This window comes from Heptranchias perlo, chromosome 3 (assembly GCF_035084215.1).
Source record: "Heptranchias perlo isolate sHepPer1 chromosome 3, sHepPer1.hap1, whole genome shotgun sequence".
NCBI classification, from domain to species: domain Eukaryota; kingdom Metazoa; phylum Chordata; class Chondrichthyes; order Hexanchiformes; family Hexanchidae; genus Heptranchias; species Heptranchias perlo.
Genome location: NC_090327.1, coordinates 138,776,582 through 138,787,056, shown reverse-complemented (window position 1 = coordinate 138,787,056; position 10,475 = coordinate 138,776,582). Strand labels below are relative to the sequence as shown.

The 10,475-nt window shown below is 45.1% G+C and overlaps 1 protein-coding gene across 1 annotated transcript; it reads right to left on the bottom strand.

Annotated features, from left to right (window-relative positions):
• Positions 1 to 5,348: 5,348 nt before the first annotated feature.
• Positions 5,349 to 10,037, bottom strand: LOC137308879 (probable G-protein coupled receptor 139). The gene is made up of 2 exons (XM_067977318.1): positions 9,974 to 10,037; positions 5,349 to 6,274 (listed from the first exon to the last, which is right to left on the bottom strand). Exons 1-2 carry the CDS (start codon positions 10,035 to 10,037, stop codon positions 5,376 to 5,378), a joined length of 963 nt encoding a protein of 320 aa, XP_067833419.1. The 3' UTR covers positions 5,349 to 5,375.
• Between the last annotated feature and the right edge of the window lie 438 nt (positions 10,038 to 10,475).

Below are 10,475 nucleotides of genomic sequence, written 5' to 3'. Positions count from 1 at the left end.
CAGGTAACGAGTGACACATTTGGAGAGACCGCACTTTCCCCGAGATAGGATAACTATCGTCAATAAGTTAACTGTCAGGAAGGGAAATAAACAGGGCAATTGTACATCAGGCTGGAACTGCCTGTAAATATTTGTACCGTCTCTGGATCTCCAGTAAATATTATTACCATTTCTGGATCTCCGATAAATATTCGCACTGCCTCCGGATCCACTGTAAATATTAATACCGTCTCTGGATCCCGTGGAAATATTAGTAATGTCTCTGGATCCTCTGTAATATTAGTACTGTTTGTGGATCTCCTGTAAATTTTAATAAAATCTGTGGAACCCCTGTAAATATTACTACCGTCTCCGGATCCCACTGCAAATATTATTGCCATCTCTGAATCCTCTGCAAATATTCGTTAAGTCTCTGGTCCCCCTGTAATTACTAACGTCGTCCATGTAAATATTCGTTAAGACTCTGGACTTCCTGTAAATATTAGTACCGTCATTGGATCCCCAGTATATATTAGTAAAGTCTCTGGATCCCCTGTAAATATTAATGCCATCTCCTGATCCCTTGTAATTTTTAGTACCATCTCTACATCCCCTGTAAATATTAGTACCGTCTCTGGATACCCTGTAAATATTAGTACAGTCCCTCGATCCAGTGTTAATATTAGTGCCGTCTGTGGACCTGTGTAAATATTAATACCGTCTCTGAACCCCCTGGAAATATTAGAATCGTCTCTGGTTCCCCTCGATATATGAGTACCTCCTCTGGACCCACGCTGACTATTGATACAAACTCTGGATCCACGGCCTTTATTATTATAGATTCTGGTTCTCCTGTAAATATTAGGACTGTCACTATGTCCTCTGCCAATATTAGTACTGGATTCCACTATAAATATTAGTGCCAAATTAGGAACCCCTGTAAATATTAATACAGTCTCTGGATCCCCCTGCAAATGTTATTGCCGTCTCTGAATCATCTTCCAAAATTCTATAGATTCTGGAACGGTTCCTGCAGCTTGGAGGGTAGTAAATGTAACTCCACTATTTAAGCAAGGAGGGAGAGAGACAACAGAGAACTGCAGACCTGTTAGCCTGACATCAGTAGTAGGGAAAGTGCGAGACTCTATTATAAAGGATGTGATAACAGGACACTGAGAAAATATGAACAGGATTTTCAGAGTCAACATGGATTTTTGAAAGGGAAATCATGTTTGCTAACCTATTGGAGATCTTTGAGGATGTAACAAGTAGAATCGATAAGGACGAACCAGTGGATGTGGTGCATTTGGATTTTCAGAAGGCTTTCGATAAGGTCCCAAACAGGAGGTTGTTGAACCTCAATGCCCTTCCCTCCATCATCAGGTCAGAAATGAGGGTATTCACTGATGATTGCACAGTGTTCAGTTCCATTCACAACCCCTCAGATAATGAAGCAGTACGTGCCCGCATGCAGCAAGACCTGGACAACATCCAGGATTGGGCTGATAAGTGGCAAGTAACATTCGCGCTGGACAAGTGTCAGGCAATGACCATCCCCAACAAGAGAGAGTCTAATCACCTCCCCTTGACATTCAATGGCATTACAGTCGCAGAATCCCCCACCATCAATATCCTGGGGGTCACCATTGACCAGAAACTTAACTGGACCAGCCATATAAATATTGTGTCTACAAGAGCAGGTCAGAGGCTGGGTATTCTGCTGCGACTGACTCACCTCCTGACTCCCCAAATCCTTTCCACCATCTACAAGGCACAAGTCAGGAGTGTGATGGAATACTCTCCACTTGCTTGGATGAGTGCAGCTCCAACAACACTCAAGAAGCTCGACACCATCCAGCACAAAGCAGCCCGCTTGATTGGTACCACATCCATCACCCTAAACATTCACTCCCTTCACCACCGGCGCACAGTGGCTGCAGTGTGTACCATCCACAGGATGCACTGCAGCAACTCGCCAAGGCTTCTTCGATAGCACCTCCCAAACCCGCGACCTCTACCACCTAGAAGGACAAGGGCAGCAGGCACATGGGAACAACACCACCTGCACGTTCCCCTCCAAGTCACACACCATCCCGACTTGGAAATATATCGCCGTTCCTTCATCGTCGCTGGGTCAAAATCCTGGAACTCCCTTCCTAACAGCACTGTGGGAGAACCTTCACCACTTGCACTGCAGCGGTTCAAGAAGGCGGCTCACCACCACCTTCTCAAGGGCAATTAGGGATGGGCAATAAATGCCGGCCTTGCCAGTGGCGCCCACATCTCATGAACAAATTTTAAAAAAAGTTAGAGCACATGGAATTCGGGATAATATACTGGAATGGATTGAGAATTGGTTGACAGACAGAAACAGAGAGTAGGAATAAACGGGTATTTTTCGATTTGGCAGACTCTGACTGGTGGGGTGCCGCAGGGATCGATGTTTGGGCCCCACCGATTCACAATCTGTATCAAAGATTTGGATGAAGGGACCAAATATGATATTACCAAGTCTCTTTCCTGATTCCTCGCCGTGGGTCCATAGAAAGAAAATTACCGGTATCACATACCTACTCCGTTATTGCTCTCTCAGACCATTACTGCAACACCGCAGCTGACAATATCGAGTAATCTGTCGCGCGTCTCTCTCTTTTTTTTCTCCCTCTTTTTAATCTCCTTGTCCATACGAAACACACTTCCTATGATCGCCTTCCAATTCCTGAAGGCAAACAGAAGAATTAGTCACGTCAGTTAATGCATACACTTATCAATCGCAGTGCGTCTGCAGTTTGTACAGACAACTTGTATCCGTACTTACCGGGGATCACAAGCGATCTCAGTGGGACCTCCAAGAACTGTCGAAAACTTAAACTTATGATCACCTATTATATACAATGCATTAACTCCAAACACTTATTTCAGACAAGTGAGAATTTATTAAAGAAAACTTGTATACAAGGGAAGCGTACCCGAAACAATGCTCAGGGCTCCGTCTTCGCTGAGTTCAAGAAACAGCTCACGTTTATACAGTTCATTAACAACGCCCACCTGTCATAGAATATGGGCATATGCGTACATTCTTTACTGCTTCAGATAGTTAGATAATCAACATAGGGAACCCACCCTCTGGTTCCTCATGACCGTCTCATGATGTTGCACACAGGTCTGGGAAAGTATTTTTCCCCAAGAAACTGTCCTTTTTATCAGTAAGTCTGTACCTAGTCTCAAGTCTGTATGGTCATTCATTTCTGTTAGTCAGACAGTGATCAGCATGAGAGAACTTGAAGTAATTAGACAATAGGGCTTCTGTATGTCTTTGGTGAGAAACTAAAATATAAGCTTCAAATTGTATTCAGCTGGTCAGTTAGTCTGGTCAAATATCCATCATGCATTTCTTCATTTATGGTTTAGGTGTATTAAAAGTTAATATGATCAGGTATCTCTTTATACATTTCCACACCAGGGGAGTGTGGAGAAAGAGAGTGTGGAATTTACTGCTCACTGTTCACCCCAGGGGAGTGTGGAGAGAGAGTGTGGAATTTACTGCTCACTGTTCACTCCAGGGGAGTGTGGAGAGAGAGAGTGTGGAATTTACTGCTCACTGTTCACCCCAGGGGAGTGTGGAGAGAGAGAGTGTGGAATTTACTGCTCACTGTTCACCCCAGGGGAGTGTGGAGAGAGTGTGTGGAATTTACTGCTCACTGTTCACACCAGGGGAGTGTGGAGAGAGAGTGTGGAATTTACTGCTCACTGTTCACCCCAGGGGAGTGTGGAGAGAGAGAGTGTGGAATTTACTGCTCACTGTTCACCCCAGGGGAGTGTGGAGAAAGAGAGTGTGGAATTTACTGCTCACTGTTCACCCCAGGGGAGTGTGGAGAGAGAGTGTGGAATTTACTGCTCACTGTTCACCCCAGGAGAGTGTGGAGAGAGAGAGTGTGGAATTTACTGCTCACTGTTCACCCCAGGGGAGTGTGGAGAGAGAGAGTGTGGAATTTACTGCTCACTGTTCACCCCAGGAGAGTGTGGAGAGAGAGAGTGTGGAATTTACTGCTCACTGTTCACCCCAGGGGAGTGTGGAGAGAGAGTGTGGAATTTACTGCTCACTGTTCACCCCAGGGGAGTGTGGAGAAAGAGAGTGTGGAATTTACTGCTCACTGTTCACCCCAGGGGAGTGTGGAGAGAGAGAGTGTGGAATTTACTGCTCACTGTTCACTCCAGGGGAGTGTGGAGAAAGAGAGTGTGGAATTTACTGCTCACTGTTCACCCCAGGGGAGTGTGGAGAGAGAGAGTGTGGAATTTACTGCTCACTGTTCACCACAGGGGAGTGTGGAGAGAGAGAGTGTGGAATTTACTGCTCACTGTTCACTCCAGGGGAGTGTGGAGAGAGAGAGTGTGGAATTTACTGCTCACTGTTCACCCCAGGGGAGTGTGGAGAGAGAGAGTGTGGAATTTACTGCTCACTGTTCACTCCAGGGGAGTGTGGAGAGAGAGAGTGTGGAATTTACTGCTCACTGTTCACTCCAGGGGAGTGTGGAGAGAGAGAGTGTGGAATTTACTGCTCACTGTTCACCCCAGGGGAGTGTGGAGAGAGAGAGTGTGGAATTTACTGCTCACTGTTCACCCCAGGGGAGTGTGGAGAGAGAGAGTGTGGAATTTACTGCTCACTGTTCACTCCAGGGGAGTGTGGAGAGAGAGAGTGTGGAATTTACTGCTCACTGTTCACCCCAGGGGAGTGTGGAGAAAGAGAGTGTGGAATTTACTGCTCACTGTTCACCCCAGGGGAGTGTGGAGAAAGAGAGTGTGGAATTTACTGCTCACTGTTCACCCCAGGGGAGTGTGGAGAGAGAGAGTGTGGAATTTACTGCTCACTGTTCACCCCAGGGGAGTGTGGAGAGAGAGAGTGTGGAATTTACTGCTCACTGTTCACCCCAGGGGAGTGTGGAGAGAGAGAGTGGGGAATTTACTGCTCACTGTTCACCCCAGGGGAGTGTGGAGAGAGAGAGTGTGGAATTTACTGCTCACTGTTCACCCCAGGGGAGTGTGGAGAGAGAGAGTGTGGAATTTACTTCTCACTGCCCTCTTACACGGAATCCCAAGATGGTACTAATGTTATATAATATTTTAATTTTGCTCTTATTTTGTTAACTTTTCAATTCTCCAATACGGTGAAACATTTGGTGTAATTAGTTGCGATATGTTATTTTGCAACTTGTAATTTCTTGAGATATAAACTTTTACAAATGCTGTAAATGAGTTGCTAAATTCCCTCAGGTTATAAAGGTTTCAGTGATTGGAGAATACACAGTGTTTGCAGCACCGTGGCCTGGTGGAGAGAGAATCAGACACCGTATGACGCAGAACGGTCTCTGATCTGAGAAAGTCTTCAGATCTTCTCATTATTTAATGAATTTTATAATTACAGTAAAGGGATATTTCACCACATTCTTCAACTGCTCTCTGAATTTAATCTGTGTCACGGCATAAATACAAGTGTTTGTGCAGCAACTCATGAGCTGGAGCATGAATCCCAGTTCTAGTAGAAACCTGGGTAGAATTACAGAATAAAACCCCAACATCAACATCCTGAACCATATAGAATACACCATAAACAGTGCCCAGAACAGTATAAAGTTTCCTGATATCACAAACAGTAAAATTATGGATTTCCTTCGGCTCTCCATCTCTGGGTCTCTGGGACTCTCCCCACTGCTGTGACGCCGGAGTCTCCTGCGGGCTCTGCTGGCCATCAAAATGTATCTGACAGTGAAAACATTGAGCAACAGAATCAGAACAAATGGGATCCCCGGGGTGAGGATATAATGAAGGAGTTCGATGACTGCCCACACACGTGAAAACATAACAAGGACAGGTACAGCACAAAACCACGGTTCGTTGTAAAGATTATACTGGCCCGTGAACATAAAGTACCAGAACATATTCTTCAAACAGCCCAGCACACTCACTGTTCCCAGAACCACACCCGCCGTTCTCTCGGTGCAATATTTAGTTTTCAGATTCTGGCAACAAATGGCCACAAATCGATCGAAGGTGAAAGTGACGGTGAACCAGACGGAACAGTCTGTGGCTGCGAAAAGCAGGACGGCGTGGATATTACACACGGGGATGGACCACAGGAAACGAAACTGACCCCGATAGACAATGGGAATCTGCCTGAGTATCAGATCGAAGATAACGACCAGTAGATCCGCCGCTGCCATCGCCACCAGGTAACGAGTGACACATTTGGAGAGACCGCACTTTCCCCGAGATAGGATCACAATCGTCAATAAGTTAACTGTAAGGAAGGGAAATAAACAGGGCAATTGTACATCAGGCTGGAACTGCCTGTAAATATTTGTACCGTCTCTGGATCTCCAGTAAATATTATTACCATTTCTGGATCTCCGATAAATATTCGCACTGCCTCCGGATCCACTGTAAATATTAATACCGTCTCTGGATCCCGTGGAAATATTAGTAACGTCTCTGGACCCTCTGTAATAATAGTACTGTTTGTGGATATCCTGTAAATTTTAATAAAATCTGTGGAACCCCTGTAATTATTACTACCGTCTCCGGATCCCACTGCAAATATTATTGCCATCTCTGAATCCTCTGCAAATATTCGTTAAGTCTCTGGTCCCCCTTTAATTACGAACGTCGTCCATGTAAATATTTGTGAAGACTCTGGACTTCCTGTAAATATTAGTACTGTCATTGGATCCCCAGTATATATTAGTAAGGTCTCTGGATCCCCTGTAAATATTAATGCCATCTCCTGATCCCTTGTAATTTTTAGTACCATCTCTACATCCCCTGTAAATGTTCGTACCGTCTCTGGATACCCTGTAAATATTAGTACAGTCCCTCGATCCAGTGTTAATACTAGTGCCGTCTGTGGACCTGTGTAAATATTAATACCGTCTCTGAACCCCCTGGAAATATTAGAATCGTCTCCGGTTCCCCTGGATATATGAGTACCTCCTCTGGACCCACGCTGACTATTGATACAAACTCTGGATCCACGGCCTTTATTATTATAGATTCTGGTTCTCCTGTAAATATTAGGACTGTCACTATGTCCTCTGCCAATATTAGTACTGGATTCCACTATAAATATTAGTGCCAAATTAGGAACCCCTGTAAATATTAATACAGTCTCTAGATCACCATAAATATCAGAACAGTCTGTGGATCTCCTGTAAATTTTAGTAAAATATGTTAATCCCCTGTAAATATTAATACCGTCTCTGGATCCCCCTGCAAATGTTATTGCCGTCTCTGAATCATCTTCCAAAATTCTATAGATTCTGGAACGGTTCCTGCAGCTTGGAGGGTAGTAAATGTAACTCCACTATTTAAGCAAGGAGGGAGAGAGACAACAGAGAACTGCAGACCTGTTAGCCTGACAAAAGTAGTAGGGAAAGTGCGAGACTCCATTATAAAGGATGTGATAACAGGACACTGAGAAAATATGAACAGGATTTGGCAGAGTCAACATGGATTTTTGAAAGGGAAATCATGTTTGCAAACCTATTGGAGATCTTTGAGGATGAAACAAGTAGAATCGATAAGGACGAACCAGTGGATGTGGTGCATTTGGATTTTCAGAAGGCTTTCGATAAGGTCCCAAACAGGAGGTTGTTGAACCTCAATGCCCTTCCCTCCATCATCAGGTCAGAAATGAGGGTATTCACTGATGATTGCACAGTGTTCAGTTCCATTCACAACCCCTCAGATAATGAAGCAGTACGTGCCTGCATGCAGCAAGACCTGGACAACATCCAGGATTGGGCTGATAAGTGGCAAGTAACATTCGCGCTGGACAAGTGTCAGGCAATGACCATCCCCAACAAGAGAGAGTCTAATCACCTCCCCTTTACATTCAATGGCATTACAGTTGCAGAATCCCCCACCATCAACATCCAGGGGGTCACCATTGACCAGAAACTTAACTGGACCAGCCATATAAATGCTGTGGCGACAAGAGCAGGTCAGAGGCTGGGTATTCTGCGGCGAGTGACTCACCTCCTGACTCCCCAAAGAATTTCCACCATCTACAAGGCACAAGTCAGGAGTGTGATGGAATACTCTCCACTTGCCTGAATGAGTGCAGCTGCAACAACACTCAAGAAGCTCGACACCATCCAGCACAAAGCAGCCCGCTTGATTGGTACCACATCCATCACCATAAACATTCACTCCCTTCACCACCGGCGCACTGTGGCTGCAGTGTGTACCATCCACAGGATGCACTGCAGCAACTCGCCAAGGCTTCTTCGACAGCACCTCCCAAACCCGCGACCTCTACCACCTAGAAGGACAAGGGCAGCAGGCACATGGGAACAACACCACCTGCACGTTCCCCTCCAAGTCACACACCATCCCGACTTGGAAATATATCGCCGTTCCTTCATCGTCGCTGGGTCAAAATCCTGGAACTCCCTTCCTAACAGCACTGTGGGAGAACCTTCACCACACGGACTGCAGCGGTTCAAGAAGGCGGCTCACCACCACCTTCTCAAGGGCAATTAGGGATGGGCAATAAATGCCGACCTTGCCAGCGACGCCCACATCTCATGAACGAATAAAAAAAAAAGTTAGAGCACATGGAATTGGGGATAATATACTGGAATGGATTGAGAATTGGTGAACAGACAGAAACAGAGAGTAGGAATAAACGGGTATTTTTCGATTTGGCAGACTGTGACTGGTGGGGTGCCGCAGGGATCGATGTTTGGGCCCCACCGATTCACAATCTGTATCAAAGATTTGGATGAGGGGACCAAATATGATATTTCCAAGTTTGCTGATGACACACATAACTCGGTGGGAATGTGAGTTGTGAGGAGGATGCAATGGGGCTTCAAGGGGATACAGACAGGTTAAGTGAGTATGAAGGAACATGGCAGATGGAATATAATGTGGAAAAATGTGATGTTATCCACTTTGGTAGGAAAGACAGAGAAAACAGAAATGCAGAATATTTTAAAATGGTGAGAGATTGGGAGATGTTGGTGTTCAAAGGGACCTGGGTGTCCTTGTACATGAGTCACTGAAAGCTCACATGCAGGTGCAGCAAGCAATTAGGGAGGCAAATGGTATATTGACCTTTATTACAAGAGGATGTGAGTACAGGAGTAAAGATATCTTACTGCAATTAATTGAGACTGCAACAGGAGTGTTGTGTACAATTTTGATCTCCAAGGATATACTTGCCATAGAGGGAGTGCAACGAAGGTTCACCAGACTGATTCGTGTGATGGAGGGATTGTGGTATGAGGAGGGATTGAGTCGACTCGGCCTGCATTTTCTAGAGTTTAGAAGAATGAGAGATGATCTCATTGAAACAGGCAAAAATTCTTAAAGGGCTCGACAGGGTGGATGCAAGGAGGATGTTTCCCCTGGCTGGGGAGTCGAGAACAAGGGGTCACAGTCTCAGAATAAGGGGTGGGCTATTTGAGACTGAGATGAGTGGAAATTTCTTCACTCGGAAGGTGGTGAATCTTTGGAATTCTCTTTGGAGGTTCAGTCATTGAGTACATTCAAAACAGAGATCGATAGATTTCTACATATTAAAGGTATCAAGGGATATAGGGATAGTGCAGGAAAATGGTGTTGAGATAGAAGTTCAGCCATGATCTTGTTGAATGGTGGAGCAGGCTCGATGGGTCGATTGGCCTTCTCCTGCTCCTATTTCGTCAGTTCTTATGTTCTTATGTACCGTATCTGGATTCATGGAAATATTGGAACCACCTCTGGTTCCCCTGGATATATGAACACCTTCTCTTGATCCACTCTGACTATTGATACAGACTGTGCATCCCCTGCCTTGATTAGTACCATCTCTGGTTCTCTGTAAATTTTACTGCTGTCACTATATACCCTGCAAATATTAGTACCGTCTCTGGATCCCACTGTAAATATTAGTACATTCTCTGGATCCCCTGTGAAACATGATTTATATAATTAATAGCTGGATGTATAGACTTACCAGGAATACCGACATCAGCGAGTGTGGGAAAGAGAATGACAAGAACGGTAATACAGTGAAACATGACATACAGGCTTCCCGGAGACACCAACAGCAGCGAGTGTTGGACAGGGAATAAGAACGGTAATACAGTGAAACACGGTTTGCAGAATTAACATCAACAACTTGCAATTATATCGTGCTCTTAACGTAGTAAAACATCCCATGATGCTTCAAAGGAGCGATTATCAAACAAAATTCATGACAGAGCCACAAAAGGAGTTATTAGGACAGATGACCAAAAGTTCGGTCAAAGAGGTCGGTTTTAAGAAGAATCTTAAAGAAGGAGAGAGGTGGAGAGCTGAAGATGTCTCGGGAGAGAATTCCAGAGCTTGGGACGGAGGCAGCTGAAGGCATGGCCGCCAATGGTGGAGCGATTAAAGTCGGGGATGAGCAAGAGGCAATAATTTGATAAGTGGAAAGATCTCAGAGGGTTGTAGGGCTGGAGGAGGTTGCAGAGATA

Excerpts from the sequence above, each read along its gene's own strand:
- LOC137308879 (XM_067977318.1), bottom strand. The coding sequence starts at position 10,037 with ATGTTTCACTGTATTACCGTTCTTGTCATTCTCTTTCCCACACTCGCT. Across the intron at positions 6,275-9,973 it reads CGCTGATGTCGGTATTCCTG|TTAACTTATTGACGATTGTG; the intron begins GTAAGTCTATAC and ends CCTTCCTTACAG.